This window comes from Tauraco erythrolophus, chromosome 1 (assembly GCF_009769465.1).
Source record: "Tauraco erythrolophus isolate bTauEry1 chromosome 1, bTauEry1.pri, whole genome shotgun sequence".
NCBI classification, from domain to species: domain Eukaryota; kingdom Metazoa; phylum Chordata; class Aves; order Musophagiformes; family Musophagidae; genus Tauraco; species Tauraco erythrolophus.
Window position 1 is genome coordinate 58742304 of NC_141465.1, and position 25750 is coordinate 58768053.

The 25750-nt window shown below is 42.9% G+C and overlaps 2 protein-coding genes across 2 annotated transcripts; one reads left to right on the plus strand and one right to left on the minus strand.

Moving 5' to 3' along the window:
- Window positions 1–625: 625 nt before the first annotated feature.
- On the plus strand, window positions 626–4563 carry SLC25A6 (solute carrier family 25 member 6). The gene is made up of 4 exons (XM_086619124.1): window positions 626–793; window positions 2001–2487; window positions 3238–3378; window positions 3878–4563. The coding sequence occupies exons 1-4, from the start codon at window positions 683–685 to the stop codon at window positions 4033–4035; spliced, it is 897 nt and encodes a 298-aa protein (XP_086475250.1). The 5' UTR covers window positions 626–682; the 3' UTR covers window positions 4036–4563.
- Window positions 4564–10807: 6244 nt separating this feature from the next.
- LOC104372567 (granulocyte-macrophage colony-stimulating factor receptor subunit alpha) lies at window positions 10808–25304 on the minus strand. Its single transcript, XM_009978285.2, is given in 12 exon segments — window positions 10808–10934; window positions 11565–11655; window positions 11657–11695; window positions 14301–14333; window positions 16475–16614; window positions 17782–17957; window positions 18050–18179; window positions 19787–19907; window positions 20910–21046; window positions 21218–21395; window positions 22193–22274; window positions 25126–25304. Coding segments are annotated over 12 exon segments (1404 nt in total). The 3' UTR covers window positions 10808–10836.
- Window positions 25305–25750: the final 446 nt, after the last annotated feature.

A 25750-nucleotide genomic window follows, 5' to 3' on the forward strand; every position in this document is an offset into this window, starting at 1 on the left:
GCCGGGCCGGGATGACAGACCTGCGCCCCGCGCGTGGTGCCCCGCCAGACGTGACCCGTCAGATTGTGCGGGTTCCTGCGTGCCCCACCGAGAACGGCACAAAGCCAATCGCAGAAAACGCTTCAGAAAGCGACGGGCGTGGAAAAAATCCCGTGAGCCATGGTGAGCCGCACGCTTGTGCTGCCGCCCGGCTGAAGCCGGGCCGCGCCGGGACAGCAAGCCCCCGCTGCGGTGACGGGTCTGCCGCGCCGCCCCGCCCCGCGGGGGCCGGGCTCGGGCAGAGGCGAGGCCTCTCGCCCGCCCGTCAGAGGCGGCGGCCGCGGGCGGAGGGAGCCGGCAGCCCCGGGGCGGCCCGGGCGACGCGGCGCTGCGCCACTGGCGCCGCAGGGGCGGGGGATGTGCGGAGGGAGGGGCGGGGAGCGAACCGCACCGCACCCCGCCGTACCCACCGCCCTGAGGCGACCCGGCCCCGCCCGCCCCCGGCGGCGAGGCCCCGCCCCCGAGGCGGTGCGGCCAATGGGGCGCCGGGGGCGGTCCCGCCCCCCGGCGCCCCATTGGCCGCACCGCCTCGGGGGCGGTGCCGGCGGGGCCCGGCATTTAGCTCATGCGCGGCGGCGGGCCCGCCTTTTCGGCCTGAGCGGCAGCGGTCTGTCTTCCCCGGCGGCTCCGGCACGGTGCGAATATGGCGGACCAGGCCATCTCCTTCCTCAAGGACTTTCTGGCGGGCGGTGTCGCCGCCGCCATCAGCAAGACCGCGGTGGCGCCGATCGAGCGGGTCAAGCTCTTGCTTCAGGTCAGCGGCGCGGCCGAGCCCGGCGGGGGTTGCCCGTCACTTCATCCCGCCGAGGCCCGCGTGGGCCGGGATGGGCGAGGGGGGAAGAGGGAAGGAAGGAGGGCGCGCGCGTTGTCCGCGCGGGACAAAGAGCGCGCGCGCGAGGCTGCGGCCTTGGCGGCGGCGGTGCTGACAGGAAGGTCATGTGGGCCGTGGGCGCCCGCGGGGAAGCCGGTTCCGCTATGCGGGGCGCGCCGTTGCGGCGGGGGGCGGGTGGGGAGGGGCGAGTGGGCGGCTCCCGGTGTCACTTCCTGCCGTCCCGCTCCTGGCGCCGAGCGCGCAGAGGGCGAGGTTGGGAGGGCCGTCGCGCGCGCTGCCATCTTGGTGACCTTCACGTGACGGTGCGGCCCGGTCAGCGCATTGGCCCGCCGGCGGGGTGGGGCGGGGCCGGGCCCGCGACCGGCGCGCGGGGCCTCGCGTGACCCCGGCGCGTGGGGCGGGGCGCGGGGCGCCCCAAGGTGACTCGCGTGACCTTCGCCGTTGCCGGCGGCGGGAGCGCTGACGGGCGCTGGGGGGGCCGCGGGGCTGGCGGCCTCCCTTCCCTTCCGGTCTCCCTTGCCTTCCGGCCTCCCCCCTGCCACCGGCTGGAAGTCCCCTCGGCGTCATGGCGCTCGCTCAGGCGCCCCCTCCGCCTGCAGGCCCGTCTCTGTCCCTAAAGGGCTCTCGGTAGTCTCAGGCTTCACGTACTTGTCTTGTGCTTGCCGTTGTTCCTCGTGGCCGGCCCGCCCTATTCTGGCAAGTCCTGAGCTCTGAAGAAGCTGGGAGGCGATTTTTTAAGCCTTTTTCTGGTGCTTTGGATTGTACAAGACCTTCTGTATCTATGGTTCTTCATTCACGTACGGTTTCTGGTTTTGTATGTGCGTAAAAACCTAGGATTTCAGTTTTTGAGAATTAATTTGAGTTAATCCTTGAGTTCTTTGGTCTTCACTAAAATACGAATAAATGACTGTTCTTTGTAGTCTTACGATTCGGACTAACCCAGGAGCTTTCGCTTGGAAGTTTGCTGTTACAGCTGGTTTACCATGGTTAACAGAGGCTTAATCTCTGTGCACCACTGCCGTCAGGCATTCAGGCTTAACAGCTTTTTGTTTCATGTAAGCAGACTTAAGCCCAGCTGTAGTGCAGGCCTGCTAAGGCATACAGTCAAAATACATGTTTTTATTTGCAGGTACAACACGCAAGTAAACAAATTGCTGCTGATAAGCAGTACAAGGGTATCATCGACTGTGTAGTTCGTATTCCAAAGGAGCAAGGAGTGCTGTCTTTCTGGCGAGGAAACTTGGCAAATGTCATCAGATACTTCCCAACTCAAGCTCTCAACTTTGCCTTCAAGGATAAGTATAAGCAGGTGTTCTTGGGAGGTGTAGACAAGCACACTCAATTCTGGAGGTATTTTGCTGGTAACCTGGCGTCTGGTGGTGCAGCTGGAGCCACTTCCCTCTGCTTTGTCTACCCCTTGGATTTTGCAAGAACCCGTTTGGCTGCTGATGTTGGAAAAGCTGGTGCAGACAGAGAATTCTCTGGTCTAGGGGACTGCCTAGTCAAAATTACCAAGTCTGATGGTCTCCGTGGCTTGTATCAAGGGTTCAATGTCTCTGTCCAAGGCATCATCATCTATAGAGCTGCCTACTTTGGGATCTATGATACAGCGAAAGGTAAAATTTCAGATGGGATCTAATAAACCTATTTTCAGAATTGTACTGTTTCTTTATGTCTGTTCTTGGATGTTACTGTGTGTCTGTCTATAGTAACTGTTGTTTATGTGAGCGTGGAGGTGGAAGGGGATATCGGTGCCAAAATCAGCGACACTGCAGTGTTCACGGTGAAACTCAGGCACGTATTGATGGCCACAGGCTACTTTCAAGTGCTCCTGGTTTTGTACTTGTCCTTGGAGTTTTTCCTAATGCCGTCAAAGCATGTTGGTAACCATACACAATTGCAAGTCCTCTTTTGTTCAGTGCATTACTGTGGTTATATTAGACCACTTAAAGTGAGAATAGTGCTTTTACAAAGCACTTGTTTGTTAAGCTTGACATTTGAGCGTAGCGGTTGTTGATGCTAGCTTACAGTTTCATGTAATTCACAGGGACAGTGACTTAGTTTAGTGACATTTATTTCTAAAAAGAGTAGGGAGTATTTGGATCTCTTCTCATGCCAGTCTGAAAAGAACCCTGGTGCTTAAATGTGTTACCTGTTTTACTGAGAAGAAAATCCTCTGAATTTACTTCTATTATTTTTTTGTACTGCTTCAGCATGTTTAAAGCTTATCAGGTGTCTCTTTGCAACTTCAAAGATGGCTTTACAATGTTTCGTAATACTTATAGTAAAGTAGTTGTCATGCAGTGAGTGAACTGGAGGAGGATGAACAAGATAAAAAGCTAATTACTTATTTTTTTTTACTGCAGGCATGCTTCCAGATCCCAGAAATACTCATATTGTTATCAGTTGGATGATTGCCCAGACGGTGACTGCTGTGGCTGGAGTGGTCTCCTATCCTTTTGATACAGTGCGGCGTAGAATGATGATGCAGTCAGGACGCAAAGGAGGTAGGCTGTTAATCTCTGCAGTTCTTCAGGCAGCATTAGCCAAGATAGAGTTCCTTTTTCCAAACAGTCATCCCTCAGCACTTACAGTTCCTTGTTCCATAAATGTGATGTAAGTTATATTACGTTGAAAGAATGAGGAAATCCAGTAGGGCTCATACCTTGTGGTGTTTGTCAGGAATTATGCTGAGGACTTTTCTTTACAGAATATGAAATGGGCAAATGGACTGCCTGCTTGCAGTGACAAATTAAATGAAGACAATTAGGGGACAGTATAATTGCCAAAAAGAAGGCTTAACGCTTTTGCTTTGTGGCTTAGCTTTTAATAACTAGGCAAGTGTATAGGAAGCTGTTCTATGGCCTGAACTCAGTATTGTGTTACAGTCTTAAAATGTGTTTGGAACACCACAAAGCAGCTGGAGACGTGAAACAGGGCAGTTGTTAAAAACATCTTAGATACAATTATAGGAGGTAAAAATGACTCTTTGCTCTTTTTCTACAGCTGATATCATGTACTCTGGAACAATTGACTGCTGGCGGAAGATTGCAAGGGATGAGGGAGGAAAGGCCTTCTTCAAGGGTGCATGGTCCAATGTTCTCAGAGGCATGGGGGGTGCTTTTGTGCTTGTGCTGTATGATGAATTCAAGAAAGTAATTTAAACAGCCTAACTAAAATTGGAAATCAAGTTGAGCAGATCATGTAGAATAACTACCATTATGGACCATTGACCTTCAAGAAATTCCTGTGAGTCTTATTTATCGGAGCCAGATGATATTTGTAGATGGGGCTAGAAACTGGCATAGAGGACTGATCCATTTCTCCGTAACATGCATGAAGACACTGAATCTGGCAATTCGGTGTGGTGACTTTTTTTTTTTCAGCAATGAAGAATCAGTGGCGTTGGTTCTGGGTCCAAAGAGACTGGGTCCAATTTAGGCAGGAAAAAGTTGCGTGCCTGTGGATCAGTCCCTGGTTTCAAGTCCTATCTTCTAGGACCATAAAATTGTATTTGAAAGTACTTGCTAACAAATCATGTTCTTTTCCACTTGTACTGAAGCACTATGTACCATTTTGCACAGCTGAACATCTAGCAATTTTGTTCTTAAATTGGGGCATTCTGCTGTAAAACAATAAAAATACTTACTCTGTCCGTGTTGAAATTATTACATAAAAGCTTTGGGAAAGCCTCTTTTGTTTGAAAACTTGTTTAGGGTAATGGTTCCTCTGATACACTTACACTGCACTCTGTAACAGAATAAGCTTGATTTTATTTTTTTTTTTTAATTTTTTTTTAAATAGTTGAATGTGAGAACTTTGCGGGGGGGAAGCATGGGTTATATTAATAGAAACCACTCCCATTCTTTGTGCCTGATAGTGTATGATGGGCTGCTGCAAGTGGCTTTTTGCATGATTTCTAGGAATTGATTTGTAATTTTTCATTTTATTTGAAATGGGGGGTTTTCTGCTGTAGTGCTAGGAGAACCTGAAGTCCCAAGGACAGTCAAAAAGTAATACTCTTGCACTTGGTAAAACAGCTCAAAATGAATTTTAAAAAAAATAATAAATCAGTATAGAAAGCAACACGGCATTCATGCAAAAACCCAAGAACCTAGTAAATGCCTTCAACGTCCGAGTAGCCTACGCATTGTATTGTTGCTGCTATTTGGAGATACTGATCATGCCATTCAGGTTGCTGTTTTGGCCTGATCTGTAGCAGTGGTCAGTACCTCTGTGGAAGGTAACCTTAATCTGAAATGAGATTCATTCTAAATGAGGCGAAGTTGATGGGGTGTGTGCGAGGGAGTATGTATGCTTCTGTGTAGCTGTAAAATACAGATGAAGGTCGATCAGCCTTCCATATTAACTGATGGATGCCTAGTTCTGAGGATTGTCAGAAGACCAAAATCAGATTGAATAATTTCTCGTACTGCGATTTGAGAAAATGTAATACCTATGTGCCGTTCTTCATCTGTATATAACTTACTTTTATACTTTGTAATCTGCAAAGACATGGTAGGGGGACCAGTAAAGGAAAACAAGGTGTTCATCTTCCAGTCATGTTTAAGAACTTTCCCTGTATCTCGAGAAGGAAACTGTCATTGTATGAGTCACTGAAGGCTGGCTGAGCTGTCTTGTTCTTCTGTGTGCCTTTAGAGGTTGCTCTTCAAGATGAAGTGTTTAACTTAACTACTTGGCTTTGGCTGGTTATTGCCTTTCCCTCAAACGTAATTACCTTTTTCCTTTCACTGTTGCAGAAGCACTGCTTTTGACATCTGTGTTTGAATGTAAGTACACTGCACAGCTGCTTTGTACTCAAACTAGTGGCAAGCTTCATGAACCTAATGCAAGTGGTTTTATCCTGTTTGGTAACAATAGCTCTCTCGTGGTGCAGGCAGGTCGTTTGATGTTGGCCTTGCCAATCAACCTGCTGTTTCATTTGTAATTATGTTGATTTTTTGGAGGCAGGGGAAGAGGTTTTGTCTACATTAATATGTTGGTTAGGTTTATTTTCTATATCAGTAGCTCAAAAGGTAGAGGTGATGATAGGATACCTCACATAACCTGACTTGGTGAGGAAGAACCAAACGTGACAATTACTTGAGCAACTCCCCTCCTCTCCAGAATTAGGTTTTAACCAGAAGAAATAGGAAAAGAAACCAATGTAAGTGTGGATGTTTCTTTAAGTGGAACTGCAATTTACCTATGCTGTGCTTTCAGCATGTACTACTCGGTGTTTGGTTTTTTTAGCATATGGCTTCCCTTAGTCATGCAGCAGCAATTTTCAGTGTGTGATTATGCAGTGTGGGAACATAAGAGGCAAACAATAAATGAGACTTTTAAAAAAAGCATTTGTTTTCTGCCTTATTGAAATGTTTGCTGAAATGTATTTATTTTGAAAAAATATTTTAACAGGAAAATACTTCGAATTTGTAAGAGAAAACGCTGGCTTCTAAAATCTGTATTACTTTTAAAAGGCATTGGAAGTAGAGCTTGTACACTTCGAAGGGAATAAATAAAAGGCATTGGTGTGAGGAAATGTTTACATTTAAAATCCAGTTATTAAATCTTATTACAGATTTTATTCCGATTCTCAGAACTGTTACACTGGATTTTTTTTTTTAAGACTTACATACTGTTTGATTTAAGTCCATATTAATATTGCAAAATATTAACATTTGCCTTGGATGTACTGAGCTCATGAAATGGCTGACTGGCAGCTCACATACTTTTTGGCAAGTGTCCATTTTATTTCTCATTTTCTGTTTTGCATAAAGTTTGAATATACTGTGACAGTTTGCTGTTTGCAAGGTTGAAGGGCAATTTTAAATGCATTTTGAATAGCTAGCTTCCCCTTCAAAAAATACTCTAAGTAAATAAAAATAAGCTGGGAAAACTAACTACTGTGGTGTTCTAGAGCAGTCCCGTCATTCTATAGGAAATAATTATATTGAGAGGAAAGAAGCATCATAGCAGTGAAGATGGGAAATAAAACCAAATTTCTTCTGTCTTGTGGATGAGAGGCCTTGTTGTGAAGAAAATCTCAGCGAGGTTTAAGCAAACGTTCTCACCAAGTGTTTGCAGAAAAGCTTAGCTGCCAGGCGTTGTGGTTTTGAACAAAGGGAAAAGGATAAATTTTACTGGTTTTCTCTACTCTTTTCCCTTGCTCCATTTTAGGTGGGATAAATAGTTTTATAGGTGATACTAATTTCTAATCTGTGCTCTGAAGTACTCCTTAGTTGTCAGGAGGATGATCCATGGCTTTCTTTCATGTTGGAGAATCCCAAGTGTGTTTTCTTTTGGGGAAGTTAGGTCATCTCTTCAACCATAGTTATTTCCTCTGTACAACTGTTTTTTGGTAGGTTTACATATCTAGTCTAAAGAGAAGGAAAATTCGTTACCCTGTAACATGCAATGAGCTACAGAGTCACTGTTGATGTTCAGAGAAGACGTTTCTAAATATTGGATACACCAGTACCAAAAGCACCTCGTCTTGCCATTTTAAGAGATGAGAAATGCTTGTAGGAAACAAACATAGTTTAAGGGCTGTTAAGGATTGCTTGACCTTTAACATATGATCACTGATAACTGTTTGTCAGCTGAAGGGAAAGGAATAAAGGTTAGTTTAAATACTGGACATCCTTACTGGGACAGTGGAAGAAACTTATTCAGTGAGTATTGCCTGAGTTTTCCATATGTAGGGATTAACTAGACTATGCACAAAATGTTTCGGTTGCTCTTACATATGTTTATGTTGGTTAATGTGCGGGTTCTGCAAGAGTGGAAGTTGTTGGGTGAGAGCATAGTACTGATACAGGGCTTGGGGCTTAAAATATTGAGGGCAGGTAAATTTGATTTGAAAAAAAAAATGTGGGAGGGATAGTACTGGGTGGGGTAAGGAGGGGAAAAAAAGGAAGAAAGACTTGCTATTGTATTGAGGGTATGTTACAGAACATCAAACAAGGCTGTCTTGGTGAGGATTTGTCTAGGAAATCTCTGGGATTGGTAAATGCTGCAGGGCTTGATTGTCATAGCCTTTTCTGCTACTCAGCCATTCTCTGAGGAAAACAATATCTGCAAACAGAATGTGTTTTGCAAGTTCTTGGAACGTATTTAATTTAGGAAAAGAAGAAAACAAAGTGTTAAAATATAGTTCTGAGCAAGGGTGAGGAAAGCATTTGAGGTGAGAATGACCAAAAAGCTGAGGGGGTGGAGCGGAGGGAGGAAGAAGGATTATTGGAATGCAAGGTGTCTGATGTACTGAAAGAATTGGTTGGTAGGATCTTACCCACAGCAAATAGGAAAACCAGCAGTTCTTTAACAGGAGTGTTAAGGATACGAGTGCGAACACAGTGCAGAAAGGTTAGGGTTGTAAATCATGGGAGTTTTCAGTGATCTAAGGAAAAGCTGTTTTGTGAAACAGGACAAATAATGAGAAAATGTGGAAGATCATCCAGTAAGTAGGGACAAACCGAGGAAAGGCAAGCTTTAAAAAAGATGTTATTGGCAAAGGACATTAACATGTTTCAAAATAGCTCATAAATGCATTAGCACTAAATGCCAGGAAGAGGTAGTTCTGGTGTTAAATGGAGGAGAGCTCTCTCGAGGTGACCTATTTGTGCTTTCTTGCCTGCTTTGAACAATTACAGCATTCAATCAGTGTTAGATACCTGAGCATGGAGAGAAGAGGTAAAATAAAACTAGGCTTTAAGACCAGATTAAAATAGGTAAAGAGTCTAGAAACTGTTCAGACATGTCAGACTTACAAATTACCTTCATGGTGCCTGCTTGGCAGGTGTGAGGCAACCTGAGCTGAGGGCTTCACTTGAACTCTTGGCAGTTACTACTGATAAGTTGCTGCCTGTGTGGAAATGCCTGTGCCACTGCTTACAAAACCACATCCACAAAGGCTTCTGGGTTGTAGTGGAGTGATTCGAGTAATTCCGATAGTGTGTACAGGAATTTGGAAGTAAAATAAGTAAAAGTTTAGTAAAAGCAAGCAATCCGGAGGATCTGAGATTTTTTTTTTTTTTTTTTTTTGAAAGACTGATTGCTACTCTACTAGCAATTACTGTTTAATAATTTGGTGGACTATGGACTCCTGGTCTGTAGTTTTAGCTGTGGCAGCCTGATATGAAGCGAGTTGCCAGGTATTTATGACTTGAGATATATGGAGAAGCTCATCCTAAGTTTCATTGCTACCTGCCTTCTATTAAAGCCAAAGACGGTAGGACCAAAGACAAAGAAGTTGGGACAATGTACTGGAATACAGTTACCAAAACTGTAAAGTTTTAGTAGTTAAAGCTTTGAGGATTCTTTTTGAAGGATTGATGGAGAATTTGTCACTTCTGAAAGCCTCATTGAAAAGGGTGGTAGTGCCCACTGAAACATTGTAGACAATAAACAACTAGCCTGATTCCTTGTGAACTTAGAAGTAGGACTTTACTTTGCCGGCTGATACAAGGCATTCCCTTGCTATGCAGACACTGTGCAAACCACTCTTCAAATGGACAAATGAGAAGAGAGGCATGAAAGGGTTGAAGCCCGGTTGTCATGACATGTGAAGAAAGACTGGGAGAGGTAGTTGCTGATGACTGTGCAAGTGTGTAAGCTGCTGTAAACAGGAAAGGAATAAGGATGAGATGTAGTGGATTTTAAGTGCAGTAAAACAGACTACTAAAAAGCTTTCTGAAAGTAAAGATAATTAAACATTAAAATAGACTACATAGGGATGCTATAGAGTATCAACTGAACACAGTTTGCACAAAACATCAAGATTGTCATAATTATTATGCTGAATCAAAGAGGAAGATTAGTTAAGCTGGTGAGACTATCTAGCCCTGCTTTTTTCATAATTCAATGCAACAGGATTTTTTACATGTGTACAGGTTAGACTTATAAAATATATATTGACATTGTATTATGATCATTGATATTTGAAAATACTAATGGCAGAAGCTTTCTCACTTAGGTTATTTTCAAAGTATGAAAAGCAACCTAGCAAAACTAATACACACAGAAGTTACTAGTCCCAGTAAAAGTGATGACTCTGGTCTTAAAATGTGACTGCAAATACATACAGAGTAATCATTAGTCTCAGCACTGGCACAGAGCATTTCTAATTTCGAAACAACATACTTTGCATGGGAGCAAATTAGTTTTTAGTGGACCAAGTTTAGCTCTCATCTTTATATGCCAATTATTCTAGTCTTGGGCCTATTGTGGTTTATAGTTAAGAAATTTAACTGAATTGAAAACATACCTGGATATCTTCGTCATTTGATGCATTAAATTTGTCTCTTGGTTGTGGAATAGGAGAAAATATGCTTTTGAAATGGCAATACCTTTGAGTAGAAAGTGAGATTGTGAAGAAATTAAAAATACTGATATTTTGTGTTGTACCTTAAGGACATTTTTTACTTTCAAGATTGAATAGCTATTGCTCTACAAATCACTAAGTGGTAAGGAAAATATTTTGAGTATAGACTGGTGGGTAGCTATCTAATCACTTGTCACAAAATAAATTTTAGTTACCCAAGAGTCACAGTAAATACTTCATTAAACAATGACTTTCAATAAATCACGACACAACTTTCTTCCATCACTAAATGAGAAGTTTCATCAAAATAAAGACATGTTCATTTGTCCTCATTCCCTCTTGTCTGGTAGTGTGTGAAGCCGATGGCTTCAAAGCAATGTGGATGTTAAATGCTTAAAAGTAAAAACAGAAATGTTTTTGCAGGATCTAGTGGAAACAGCCACTTACTAACTTTAACATCCTTTCCCCTTTTTCACCTGTAGCGATTCTGTGTGTTGAAGTGACATCCACAATACTGGTAATAATACTTTATGACATTGATAATCAAATTATTTACGTTTGTAGGTAGGAGGGTAGGAAATAGGAGGAATGTGTTTCATAGAAATACTACTATATCAATAGCTTCTACCTTGATAATGTTGATTTACCTTTTGAAAAGACAATATTGGAGCAGTGTCACTGAGAGTGTTCCAAGTGCTATCAGAATTAAAATCACAAAAATAAAGTAATCTTTCCCTTGACCTGAAACATCCAAGAGAGAAATAACTTAGCATGCCAAAAAGCTACTATTGTGACTGTAAGTAATGAATGCAAATTTCACCTCATTTTTTGAATAATCTGAAGAACTTCTACTTGACTTCTTACAGAACCTTGTCAAAAAGTTCAGGTATATTTGAGGCATTTTAAACCATTTAGAACATTTAAAATTCAGCAAATTAAAAAAAAAAATTGGAGAAGGAGAAACAATATCCAGGAAGAAAAATAGAGCAAAAGTGGTGGAACTGTAAAAAAAAATGTCTTGAGGAAAGGGTGAAAAGGAAGATGCGGAAGGAAGAGGATGATATTTATGGCAAAAACTTAAAGAACTGAAAGGTAACCTCAGCTCTTGGGACTGAAGACAGGAGTGGGTCTATCTCAGCCTGTTCCTATAGCCCTGGCATCTGAGAAACTGCTGCCTTCACAATCCCAGCTAATCAAAGGCTGGTATCAGCCTCTGTTGCCGTAGTACGTAAGCATCTCCTCCACATTAATTTTCACTAGTTCCTTCCATGTCACTCGGTAAGAATTAAGATTCTATTAATATCTGTGAGTGTGAGGGAGAAAGGGGGACAAATATGGTAATACTGGGAAAAAAAAGTTTCACAGTCTTACCAAACTCGATGGGTTCACTCCATTCCCCCCAATTTGAGCTTACGAGACAGCTTTTTCCACTTGCTCTGATTTTCAGAATGTATTTTTTTTTTCTGATTGTAATTTTGGAAATCGTAGCTGTTGTTCCTCACCTAAAAATCAAAGAAATCAGACTGTGCATTTCACCCCATAAATAAATACTAATAAATTTGAGATTTAAATTCCTGACACAGTTTCTATAAAAAAGTAATTTGTATTATTCTGTAAGTATGTAGTAGTTCTTCTCAAATTTAAAACCGTGATGTTCATGAGCACTAGTCCTCATAGGGGAGGTATCAACCACCTGATACCTGTTGGAGGGACAACACAGCAGGGCATAAGCAATCCAGGAGGTTCCTGGAATGCATGGATGATAACTGCCTTCTCCAAGTGATAGAAGAACCAACAAGGAGGGGTACTATGCTGGACCTTGTTCTCATCAACAAGGAGGGGATGGTGGGGAGTGTGACGCTCAAGGGCAGCCTTGGCTACAGTGACCATAAAATAGTGGAGTTCAAAATCATTAGGGTGGCAAGGAGGGCACTCAGCAAGCTCATTACCCTGGTTTTCAGGAGAGCAGACTTTGGCTTCTTCAGGGATCTGCTCAGTAGAGTACGATGGGATGAAGCCCTGGAGGGAAGAGGGACCCAAGAAAGCTGGATAATATTCAAGGATCACCTCCTCCAAGCTCAGGAGTGGTGCATCCCAACATAGAGGAAGTCAGGCAAAAACATCAAGAGGCCTGCATGGTTGAACAAGGAACTCCTGGACCAACTCAAACACAAAAAGGAAGCCACAAAGGGTGGAAGCAAGGACAGATGGTCTGGCAAGAATGCAGAGAAATTGTCTGACCAACCAGAGTTCAGGTTAGGAAAGCTAAAGTTCTGATAGAATTCAATTTGGCCAGGGACATCAAGGGCAACAAGAAAAGCTTCTACAGGTATGTCAGTGATAAAAAGAGATCTAGGGAAAATGTAGACCCTCTCCAGAAGGAAACGGGAGACCTGGTTACTCAGGATGTGGAGAAGTCATGAGATACTCAATGACTTCTTTGCCTCAGTCTTCACTGGTAAGAGCTCCAGCTGCGCTGCCCGGTCACAGAAGGCAAAGGCAGGGACTGGGAGAATGAAGAACCACCCACTGTAGGAGAAGATCAGGTCCGAGACCATCTAAAGAACCTGAAGGTGCACAAGTCCATGGAACCTGATGAGGTGCATCCGCAGGTCCTGAGGGAACTGGCGGATGAAGTTGCTAAACCATTATCCATCCTGTTTGAGAAGTCGTGGCAATTCAGTGAAGTTCCCACCGACTGGAAATGGGGAACATAGCCCTCATTTTTAAAAATGGAAAAAAGGAAGACCCGGGGAACTACCGGCCAGTCAGTCTCATCTCTGTGCCCAGCAAGATCATGGAGCAGATCCTCCTGGTGACTATGCTAAGGCACATGGGAAAAAAGGATGTGATTGGTGACAGTCAACATGACTTTGCTGAGGGCAAATCGTGTCTGACTAATTTGATGGCCTTCTCTGATGGAGTTACAGCATTGGTGGATAAGGGAAGAGCAACTGATATTGTCTACCTGGACTTGTCCAAAGCATTTGACACTGTCCCACATGACATCCTTGTCTCTAAATTGGAGAGACATGGATTTGATGGATGGAACATTCAGTGAATAAGGAACTGGCTGGATGGTCACACTCAAAGAGTTGTGGTCAACGGCTCGATATCCAAGTGCAGACCAGTGATGAGCAATATTCCTCAGGGGTGGGTACTGGGCCTAACACTGTTTAACATCTTTGTTGGAGACATGGACAGTGGGATTGAGTGCACCCTCAGCAAGTTTACTGACGACACCAAGCTGTGTGGTGGTGTTGACACACTGGAGGGAAGGGTTGCCATCCAGAGGGACCTTGACAGGCTGGAGAGGAGGCCTGTGCAAACCTCATGATGCTCAAAAAAAGTGCAAGGTCCTGCACATGGGTTGGGGCAGTCCGAAGCACAGGTACAGGATGGGTGGAGAATGGACCAAGAGCAGCCCTAGGGAAAGGACTTGGGAGTGTTAGTGGTTGAGAAGCTCAACATGAGCCAGCAATGTGTGCTTGCAGCCCAGAAAGCCAACCATATCCTGGGCTGCATCCAAAGAAGCGTGGCCAGCAGGTCGAGGGTGGTGATTCTGCCCCTCTACTCTACTGTTGTGACACCCCACCTGGAATGCTGCATTCAGCTCTGGGACCCTCAACGTAAGAAGGACATGGAGCTGTTGAAGCGGGTTCAGAGGAGGGCCACAAAGATGATCCGAGGGCTGATCCCTATTAACTTCCACAGGTTTTGAAGATCTTGGTGCTTCCTCTATCTAGCTGTCCTTAACTACAGTGGTATTTTTCCAGCAACTGATACAAGAAAAATAATATTTCCAATTTGTATTAATCAAAATATTACATATGTCTTAATCAAAATGTATTTGTGTGATAAATGAAAAGTATGAATTTTCATGAAATTCATGAAAAATTTTGCCTAGTTTAAGCTGCCCCATCCAAAAGGGATATAGTAAGAAGTTTCCACATAAAGATACCACAAGAACATATCTTCCTGAAATCTCATTGCTATATTGATACAAAAACTATAGTTCTAGAAGTAACTATGTTCTATGTAATAATATTTCTATGCTTAGATGGGCAAAAGCACAGATTTGTATAGGATAAAAATACTTACTTTTACAGGATGATTCTTTTTCTCTTGTTCTGGCTTATCCTGAAAACCAAAGACAAATTCTCCTTTTTATTATTTTCTTGTCAAATAATCAATATCTGTCCCTCTCTTGTTCTCGTTTTCTTGCCCATAATAATCATAAGTAATTTTAAACTGAAAAATCACTTGAATATTCTGCTCCAGTAATGTCCCAGAGGATAGCATTTTATTCAGAGTTTTGGCTTCCTCCATTGCATTTTAGAAAAGGAAGGAAACATGAATTATTTATCAGTGATTGTGAGAAGCTGTATTTGCCTCTGAGGTCATATTTGCACTGTACATTCCCATCCAGCAGAAGTATTACACAAACAATCAAGTCATCCTCCAAACACAGCAGATCTGGAAGCTGTGATTTCACAATAGTTTGATACCTTGGGGCAGAAAATTGATGCGAACAGCAAATTCACCCTCCTTCCAGTTAAAGTCTCTGTTAGACATCTGACTAATCCATATTCAGAGGCTTTGCCCAAAATACTGTGAAGAGCTACTTACACATCCCATACAATCAAAATTTAATTAACTAGAATCAATTATTGACCTGGATCATAGAACTTCAAAATTTTGAACAAAGGATAGGTTCGAAAATGAGTGAACAAAATCAATAGCAGTGATTTTAGCAAGGATCTCAGAAATCATTGAAAAGCTGTGATCCTGGAAACATCTATCACAGGTAATGTCAGACAGATAGCTGGCATAATGGAAAAGTCAGAAAGATGTTATTGGAAGGAATGTCTCACTTCAGAAAACACACGCAGTGTGTATGTAGCATTATAAAGTAGGCTAGTATTTCCCCGTTACTGTCAGCTGAGCTCTTTCAATTTAAGACATGATGGAAGTCATCAGCCTTTGCTGTGAACAGGAAGGGTGCAAATGAGTTGCCTAAACTTAGATGTCCAGTGCCATTTTAGCTGCTATGGGGTACTTGCTACTCCGCTCTTATGAGACCCCACCTGGAGTACTGTGTGCAGTTCTGGGGACCCCAACATAAGATGGATATGGAGCTGTTGGAGCGGGTCCAGAGGAGGGCCACAAAGATAATCCGAGGGCTGGAACATCTCTGCTATGAAGACAGGCTGAGAGAGTTGGAGTTGTCCAGCCTGGAGGAGAGAAGGGTCCAGGGAGACCTAGCAGTCTTCCAGTACTTAAAGGGGGCCTACAGGAAAGCTGGAGAGGGACTTTTTACAAGAGCGTGTAGTGATATGACGAGGGGTAATGGCTTTAAACTGAAAGGGCGTAGATTTCAGTTAGATTTAAGGAAGAAATTCTCTAGGCAACCTGTGCCAGTGTCTCACCACTCTGAGTGAAGAATTTCTTCTTTAAGGACACGATTTGTCTGTCATCTATCTACCTTGGAAGGAGATGGGTAACATCTGACTGCAGAGAGAGTAGAGGGCAACTCACTGAAAAACAAACACATCCGTTGCGGACATCACACATTGCCTGTGTGAACTTTCCCCTGAGTTACTGGTATCTAAATTCCAGAAGTGTGGCTTCTGTTTCAGCACTGCTTTCAAAACAGAGGTTTTGGCAGATGTTGGGTAGACAATGGTGGGGGTCAGGCTGGCTCAATCGGGCACCAGGGGAAGAAGAACAGCATCTGAGGGAAGGCTGCCAAAGGGTGACAGACACCAGGAGAGATGGTGGTGGAGAAATATAGAGGCTAGGGGGGCAAAACAGTTCCACTTGTTGAAATTGAGTGGCAGCTGTGAGCTTTCCAGCATCTGCAAAATGCCATCAGGGTGATTGAAGAAGAGGTGCCCAGGGTAACAGAGTGAGCATGAGGGCCCCTGGCCTGGGCTGGATGCTGCCACTGAGGCAGCACCCTTGTTGCAGACCGCAGGCTGCGTCACGTGGTCATCTCCTGTGAGACGTGCTCATGCAAGAAAGCATCTCAGGTGCTCTTCCAGTCTGTACTGAGACCCCTCGTAACATTTCCCTGCTCTCTTCTGCTTCTCAGCTTTGCATCTCTGATTAATTTGAAATAAGGTCATGAGCGGTGGGATGCGAGGCCAGTAGCGCTGGAGCAGCAGGACACCACAGCTTGTGAGAGAGAAGTTAATAAATAGTAGAAATAAAAGTTTGCACATTATAAATATGCATGTACAGGATATGGTGCCAAATACAAAACAAGAAATTTATCTTACCTTGTTTTGTATGCTGATTTCATACTGAAAACAGTTTAGGTTTTCCACATGACTTGTAAGGGGTGGTTGCCATGTAATTTTGCAACCCGCTGAATCTCTAGTACAATTGACAGTCACATTCAATGGAGGAGTGAGTATTTCTGGAAAGAAATAAAATAATTAATGTAAACATGGTCAGGAATCAGCTACAACTCACGTTCATAGCAAAATACATGTGAAGTTGAGGCAACTGATGTACAGCTGTGTGCTACTGATGTTAACAAATGTTATCTAGTAAATGGGAGTAAAACATAATAGAGAAACTTGGGAATATATTACTTCAGTTGTCGAATATCCGAAGTGACTGAAGTTCATGTAAAAAAAGTATGAAGGATTTTGTGTAATTCAGTAGCACAGTCAGAAGAGTGCCATTTTCTTCCATGTCTAAAGTTCACATTGACAATGCAAGTCTCCACAGGAAAAAAGATGAAAATTTTTGTGCGTGTGGTAGTATTCGGATAGGAGATCAAGGCTTCTGAATTCTAGTGCCTACAATATAGTTGACTAGGTATGACCTAAGTGTCTAACCACTATAGTTAGTGGAGACCTCATCAGTAGAGCCCATGATGCCTGCAAAGCCGTTTGGTGTACCATGGAGACGCCGTGCTCGGCTGCATAACTCAGGGGTTTACAGCCTGCATCAGCTGCAGGCAGGAGTCAGCCTCACGCCCCACATTTCAAATCAGATAGGACACCCAGGAGGGACTCTGGTCTCTCACAGGTTGTGGGCCACATCTGCAAGCCTTGTAGATGCCTCGAGTGCCTGAGGGTGTCTCAAATAGCACTAGAGGCATATTTTTAGGAACATGAATCTTGTCTCATATCTCTAATGGAGCTTAAACACTTAGCTCACGCATAAGTACCCACATATTTGACTAATTTAGTCTTAATTTGCAAGTTGAAACCTCCTTCTAGTTTTAGGACATGTAGCTCTTGTGGCTCTCAGAGAGGCATAGGGTTAAGAGATGGCAAAATAAGCCCATCAGAAAGGTGGCTTTGGAAGTCTAACTATTGCATTTCATTACTTGGATTCTATGGATATGTTTCACACCACTTCTCCAAGCAGTTATTTCGGGCTACCTCTGCCTTTGCTTTTTTTAGTTAATTTTTAGAACTATATTCTGTCAGCTATCAGGAGAAAAGTCTGTCCTGCAGTGCAGGATCCTGTGATGGCTACGGACTATGTTTTATTCTTCTTTTCTCTTCAGAGAAAAATTCCCCACTTCCTTATTTTATAAAACAGTAATAAACCAAAAACAATCACTTACCAATCTCATATAGGTCAATGTACTCATCATAGAACTGGATCAGGGAGTCTTTGCTAGACCCGTTCACCAGGAAGTAAGCTTTTTCAGTCTTTATCGACACATTTTGGAATCTACATCCCGTGTTTCTGCCATTTCCATCTTTAATGTAAAGCTCACATTCCATCTCATCGTCATATCTGTATATAGCAAGGTATTTTAGTTAAACGTGGGCAGTGTGATGTGTCAAATGAGAATTCAGACTTCCCTAGACTCCAGCAGATCAACTTACCTTGATTTCTGCCAGTAGAGAAAATATTGGGTATCTCCTGGAGCATCCCTGCCTGCCTGCCATGTGCAGTTCATGAGGGAAACGTTATAAATCACACAGGAGAAGTTTTCAATGGCTGACCCATTCATGCCTGCAAACACAGGAATATCTGTGATGAGGAAAAATGGTGTGACTACTCCAAGCTGGAGGATCTTGACACATGCTTAGATATGTGAGACACTTGCAACTCTAGCTGGTTATCCCTTGGGTTGGGCATGAGAACTGAAAGCTGGACTCTCACCTTGTTTTGACTGACCCTGAACTGTGAAACCTGGAAGTGAGTAGTGCATTCACAGAGATAAAGGGAGGCCCATTGCCTTTTAACACCATCCTTGGTGCTACAGAAAGAAGTATTTCTCCTTTTGTAATTAATGCCCAGGAATTTGCTCTGGAAGTGTTTATGCACAGCATTTAAAAAAACAGGACTTTTACGAGTTAGATTGGGCTTTTTTCTGCCCTCTGATCAAATAGCCTCCTAGCTAGATCTTTCCACCCTGATGTGGGTGACAGTGACTTGAGCTCTTCTTTTTCTGGAGCACATTGAAGTGGGAACCTCATTTCTTTGGAAGCTGCCCCACGGCTGGGCTGTGCAGGCATGCTCAGCCTCCTTCTCTATTCTCCTTCAGCTGATTTTCTGCCTCTTTCTTCGATGTGCCCAACTTCTGCAAAAGGGTGGAGGCTTCCTCTGCTACTGCCTCCAGTGCCCAGTATGCAGGGCACGCTTGTGGGAGCAGGGGAGGAAGCCTCTGGGGAACTTGCGTGCTTGGAGCTAGGGCCAGCTGGGTAAAAGCACCAAAAGCAAGAGGTTTTAGGAAGCAGTGTGTCGTGAGAGTGTGAGAGGCAGTTGCTGTGAGTGTTTCCTCTTTCAAGTTCCCAGGAAGAGATTGAATAGGGAGTACTTTCAAGCTGCTAATCTCACCACCTCCGTCAAGTCTGAAATACCTCAGTTACCCACAGCTGCAGGAGCACTGGTGACAATTTTAGTGGAGGACTCTGAGTTCAGAAGGAAGGGGAAAATGGGCCATAAAAACTTCAGGTTTAGAATTATGAACATAAGACCTGCCTAAACCCCGCTTTGATTAACTCCCTCACAGGGCAGGCTCAGAATATCTTTGTAAACGTCTCACCTTGACGGGTGCACAGCAGCCGAGGGAACTCTCACCTGTGTGTCTGTGCCTGTGTGTGTGCACATGCACACCAGGGCCAGATTAGGACATTGCTACCTTCATTTTTCCCCCAGCTGCTCATCACCAGCATTTAGTTTCCTCTTCTCCTCCCATTTTATGGGTTTCATTGATCCCCAGACCATGCCTTTAACTAGCTCTGTGGTCTGGTTCCTGACCAATGCACCAACAGCCTAGCAAAAAGCATTTCATAAAGAAATGGGCACTAACATCTTAAATTGTAACAGCCAGAACAGTTATTCGAATCCGCCGTTTAACCATTGTAATTTAGTGGCATTTTGGAGCCCTATTATGAAAGAGAATAATGCAATTAGTGATACATTTGTAGTAATGTGTCTCCTGCAGAATTGTGGAAACATTAATTACAGAGCAAATGATTTTAGCAGATCTGCAAAAATAATTTTTAATAGAAAATAAAGGAGTTACCTACTGTGTAAGGAACTGTTTTCTAAAGCAATGTTTGCCTTTAAAAGATTGCAAATAGAGAAAACCTTACCCAGACCATTGACATTACCTCCGGGGATAAAGGTGCAGGCTTTTGAGATGTTTGTGTTTGGCACTTCAATGATAAAGAATACCCCTTTATGCAGAGGTATGTACTGTTCCACTGGAAAGATGCATAGTGGACTATTCACCTGAAAAAGAATACATTTATGTTTTATTTCTTTGTTTTTCCTCTGCTGGTGTTAGAAGATGCTGGTTGTGGAGGTGCAACTCATAAACTCAATTCGTAGGGTGAAAATCTTGCATGTATACGTATGTGTTTTAGGCTCAAGAGCTGACTTTCTCCTTTACCACTTCAGGGTGATGTAGAATGCAGCTGAGTGATCAAAAGCACAACTGCACAGAATGCTTTGCAGCTCAGGAGTTGGATGCTACACTAACGTGCAACTACTATTAGAGAAGACTAGCAGAAGATGGTTAATAAATGAGGGAACCACTACGGAATTTAATCAAAGGATTAATTAAAGCACAAGTCCTCATCTGACCTCCTTAGGGATCAGAAAGATACCTATGGCAATATACTTAAAATCTTCAATAAAGACGTGCTTTGTTTTTGAAATATGTCTTTCTAACTAAGACTTCTGCTTTGCTAGGCTTAATAAGCCATCTCTCTCTCTCTTTCTATCAAGCTTCGTACTTTTCTCTTTAGGTAATGTGAGTTTATAACATAACCTGTGCTACGAATAATCCAATAATCCAATTTTCTGAGAAAGAAGTGAAGAACTTGAGATAACGAAAATCCATGACAGTGTTTGAGGAATTAATTTTTTATTTGAAGAATCTATGTCTCTCTGAATTCTCTAGGAGTCTCACCTAGTCTCACTCACAGCTCCTTATTTCAGCAGCTACATCTCTATTCATGATTCAATGTAGGTACAGTTCAGGCTGTCACCTCCTTTCCACTTTGGTGCCAGAATTTCAGTTCTATGGTATGCAGAGGATGCTCCTCCTGCAGCAAATGCACCCTGGTGTTGGTGATGGCTTTCCACAGCCCCTGACAGATCAAGCTGTAGACTCAAAACAATCACTGATCTGATTTTACCTGCAACTGATTCATTTTTACAAAGTAAGTGAAATCAATAAAAGGTAAAGAAAAAGGTGCAGTTATTTATCTCAATGAATAAAATGTTTACCTCTTTCTGTATGCTTTCCATGTTGCTGTCCCTGATGGTACATTTGTACTTGGAGAAATTTTTGCTGCTCTCCCAGGACAGTTCCATTTTTCTCCAATTCATTTTCACATTTGTAATAGGTGATTCATGTGTCTCTGCTGAAAATGTTACAGCATAAGTTCAGTAAGGATATGCTATTGTTTTTATTGAATATGGAGGAGGGTATCTGTTGGGCTTAAGATGGCAATTGCCAGATTAATTGCAAATATCTCTGATAAATAAAGAATTAAACCCTGTTTCTCAAATTATATCTACAAAAATATACTTACACCCCACACACTGGATGTCAGCATGCAAGAGATGAAACAGCATCATATACCACCAAATCATGCAAATGAGTCCAAGAGTATCAAACATCTTTTCTTCTGTGGAAAGCGACAATGAAGCCTTTGGGAGAAAAAAAAAAAAAAAAAGGGAAAAAATATATGCTAAAGTGTACTTTGGTGTCTGCAAAGCTTAATATTTTTTCATTATAGTCTATTACAACACAGTGGTTTGAGACAGAGAGGCCACAGACTCTCATTATGATACACTCACTGTATTAGGTTCAGAGAACATGATTTAGGATTACTGTTGTCCCACATATCTATCCTAACCATACAATCAGAAAGTCAGGTTTTCTTGCTTTCTGATCCTATGAACATCACTGCAGATTTTCCTACTCAGTTCTCCAGCTTCTGCTGCAAAGACCATTTAGACTGGCTTTCAACCATTTGCTGAAGACACCTTTTGGGAATTGGATGGTTCGGCTTTTGTTTGTGTCAGGGTGTGAATGGTGAGTGTTCTGTTAAAGCCAGTATCACCACCAGAGCATGTTCAGAGCCTGTACCTGCCCCTGCCACCATGTCTCAGGAATGCGTGGAAAACATCCGTGAGATCTGAATTGTCTAAGCAAAGCAAGAAGAGAAAGGTTTCAATCTCCATCAGGTTTTAGCAGGAATTAAATGCTGACCTGCTTACCTTTTATTGACTATGGCAAATCTACAGTCTTACTTGGAAGTCTTTTGGGGCTGGTTTCAAGATTTCTTATAGTAAGGCCTTAATAGCCCTAAAAATAATGTTTAGAGCAATGCCCTGAATCCCTTCTCATTCTTTTCCTGGAGGTAAAGATCAAAGCTGACTGTGAACATACCATTGGTTTAGCATATGTTATTTATCAATTTCAGGCTATTTTCTATCATCTTTTCTTCTTTTCTTTTCTGACCACAGATCAACTAAGAACAGCTTTCCATTCAGAAAAGTACCTTAGGAGCTGGAATTTTGATAGGCCTTTTAAAAGGCCATTTGACATCAGATAGCCCTGGATTCAACTGCTTTTCTATTGTCCTGAATAACCCAAATAGCAGCATTTTTCATAAACTTGATGACACTTCTGTCAGTACCTGACTAACCTGAAAGAATTTTTCATTTTCGTATGTGGTTCCTCACTGCTCTCCTCTTTTCACAGAAAACTGAGTATACTAAAGAATCTCAGTTGTTAGGTGCAGTTTACTGTATCTCACTATTAAATAAGATACTTTTTTCTACATTTTCTTTGTTATTATTTATTTTGGGTCCAGAAATTGTTGAATTTTACTGTGGACATTATTAAACTTTGAAGATGTCTGCTTTGTAATCAAAATATTTTGCTAACTCATAGATTGATGTTCACAATAATTTTAAACTAACATAATTACAGTGATATACGATTGATCTTGGGCTATAAAATATCCTTAAGAGTCTAGGAAAAATTGCAGAACCTGCTTAGAGCTATTTTGGAGAATGTGACTCTCAAATCTTCATGTACAGTTCATATGAATGAATATTTACATAATTACAAACAGTATACACCTTCATTATTGGTATTTCTGGTTGTCTGCAGCTACAACTTTGTTTCTGTAAGTTGTCAACATTTTCTAGAACCTACTTCCGTCTTTGTGTGTCTTTCAATTCAATTTCATTAAATGAAATAATATATGCTAATGATCCTTTTCAATGAGGAATGCTACAAAAGACAAGATGTTTTTCAGTGTTTCTTTCCCCTCTTGACTTGCCTCCATTATGTCTCCATAATCAAACAGACCTATTAGCATACCTGCACATATCCTGTGTGGGATTAATTTCGATATTGAGACATCTAAGAGCACATACAGGTAAGTATTTATGTAAGCACAAGTTGTTCCAAGATCCTGTTATACTGAATGGAGATCTGATTGAATTCCATTCACTGCTTCTGGTACACACAAATAATTTCTCACTGTTTGTTTTAAAGCCTTTGGCTATTGTTTTATTAAAGTCTTCTTAACTTTTTCAGTATCTTCCTATTTTTTATAAATTTAATTTTCTGGTTTCCTCTGCTGAGTTTCTTTGATTTGGAAGTCTTTTTCCTAAAGACATTTTTTTAAGCCACGACCAAATCTTACACCTGATTAGTTTCTTATGCCTACGCTTTTCTTTTATTGACTCTCCCAGAGTGTGTGAATATTGTCTCTGGTAAAGGAGTATATAGACCATGTGTAGGAGGCTACGCCTCCCATTCCAGGCTGTATGAACGTAGGAGAGGATTGGTGGTGCTGCCTGGGTCAACGAGGTAGTTCATGGCTGTGCTTTCATGTGTTGTCCTTCTCTAGCTTAAGAAACACTTGGTTCTAGCTGGGCTGGAGTGAACACTCCCCAGAGCAGCCCATATAGTGCTGTGCTTTGTATTTGTACCTAGAATGGTGTTGATAACACATCAATGTTTTGGCTATTGTTGAGCAGTGCTTGCATATCTATCTCTCCAATCTTTCACCCCAAAGCCAGTAGGCTGAGGGTGGGCATAGCTAGGACAGCTGACCCAAACTGACGAAAGGGGTGTTCCAGTCCGTATGACGTAATGCTCGGCAATGAAATCTGAATGCAATAAAAGCTAGGACCTCAAGAGAACTTTGAGACGTGCAGAAAGATCCCAGACAGCGATTGCTGCCTGGCTGCTCTGATGCTGGGATAGTGGGCCAAGAGTCAGGAATTATAAAATAAGGAAGCTCAATAGCTGGGATTCCTCATGAGAGACTGGGGAATTGATGGAGGAATTGGAAAAGAGTCAACAATACACAATCTCAGGAGGTAGCTCCTGTCAAGCATGAAGACAAGATATGCACTCGAAGGAGATCTTGTGAATTACCAGGGGAAGTGGACCACCACTGAGAAAGGAATCCAGCACCTGAGAGAATTAACAGCACTGGAAGTCATCTACAGTGACCTGGATGATAACCAGGTCTCCAAAGATCTGAATGACTTACTGAGTATGTGGGCCACATGAAGGAATGTGGTCCAAAATGCACCAACATGATATTCCAACAGCTTGGCGATGTTATATTGCCCAGATTTGGGTATGTCAACTGTGGACAGAGCATCTTCCTGGCTTTGAAATTTTGAAGAGAATCTCTCTCCCTCCTTGTCCCCATGGGACACTCCATGGAGCCAGTCCCCTCTGGCCCTGATCAGAGGGAAAGGGAGCCCCAGGTGCATGCCACCTGGGACTTTCTGGTTCTTCCTGCATGACGGGAGGTGAAGGATATGAGGAAATGGGATGGTGAGCCCACTTTTAAACTGGGAGCCAATGTATGCGAACTGAGGGGGAAGGCTGCTGCCAAGAAGGGGCTATCCAAGAAGGCTGCCAGCTTAGTTGTTGTTGAGACAGAAGGCGGTGATCAGCTATCCCCTAGATGCTGAAGGACTGAAATCGCTTCCCTTGATTCTGGTGAAGGGACTTCTGGACTGGTACTGTAAGTGCCAGACAGTGAATACTCCAGCTAGGAAGAGAAGGTCCCTGCCTTTGTCCAGGAGGAGGAAAGGGATGACTGGGTTTACTGAACTGTGTGAATTTGATGGCCTGGCATATCAGATCCATAGAAGTATGAGGCTTTGATAGAAACCAGTGCATAGTGTACCCTAGTGCCATGAGGGTATAAGGGCACAGAATCCATCTGGATTTCTGGAGTGACAGGGGTATCTCAACACCTGATGTTGGGAGGCTGAGGTGAGCTTAGCAGGGTCCAGAGGCAAAAGCACCCTACTGTTACTGGCCCAGAGGCCCTGGGTATCCTTGTCATAGACTGACTCAGGAGAGGGTACCTCAAGGACCCAAAAGGATACAGATGGGCTTTTGATGTCTTCACCGTGAATACAGAGAAGATTAAACAGCTGTCTACCTTACATGGCTTCTTGGAAGATCTCTCCATTGTGGACTTGCTGCAAGCTGAAGGATAACAGCATATGCCAGTTGCTATAATAATGGTACACTGGTGGCAATACAACAACAACCAAGACTCCCTGGTTCACATCCACGAGCTCATTCATCAGTTGGAGGTCTAAGAAGCAATCAGCAAGATTCATGCATCCTTTAATAGCCCCATGGGGCCAGTGCAAAAGTGACAGAGGATAGAGGTTAACAATGGGTTATTATGACCTGAACAAAATCATGCCACCACTGAGTGCTGCCACACCAGACATCTTGAAACTCCAATATGAACTGGAGTCAAAGGCAGCCAAGTGGTATGCTACAATTGATATTGCCAATGCAGTTTTATCAATTCCTTTGGCAGCAAAATGTAGGCCACAGTGTGCTTTCACATGGATAGGTGTCCAATACACCTGGAATTGGCTGCCTCAGGAGTGGAAGCACAGTTCTACCATTTGCCATGGAGTGATCCAAACCACTGGAACAGGGTGATGCTCCTGAACATCTGTTATACACCAACAACATCACTGTGTGGGGCAAAAAGCAGAAGTGTTTGGGCAGGGAAAAAGAATAATTCAGATCCTTCTGAAAGCTGGTTTTG

What these genes read in the sequence shown, in the direction of transcription:
- SLC25A6 (XM_086619124.1), top strand. Translation starts at nt 683, where the DNA reads ATGGCGGACCAGGCCATCTCCTTCCTCAAGGACTTTCTGGCGGGCGGT. An exon ending in GGGTCAAGCTCTTGCTTCAG is followed by an intron (nt 794 to 2,000) that starts GTCAGCGGCGCG and finishes TTTTATTTGCAG; the next exon opens with GTACAACACGCAAGTAAACA. An exon ending in GCAGTCAGGACGCAAAGGAG is followed by an intron (nt 3,379 to 3,877) that starts GTAGGCTGTTAA and finishes CTTTTTCTACAG; the next exon opens with CTGATATCATGTACTCTGGA.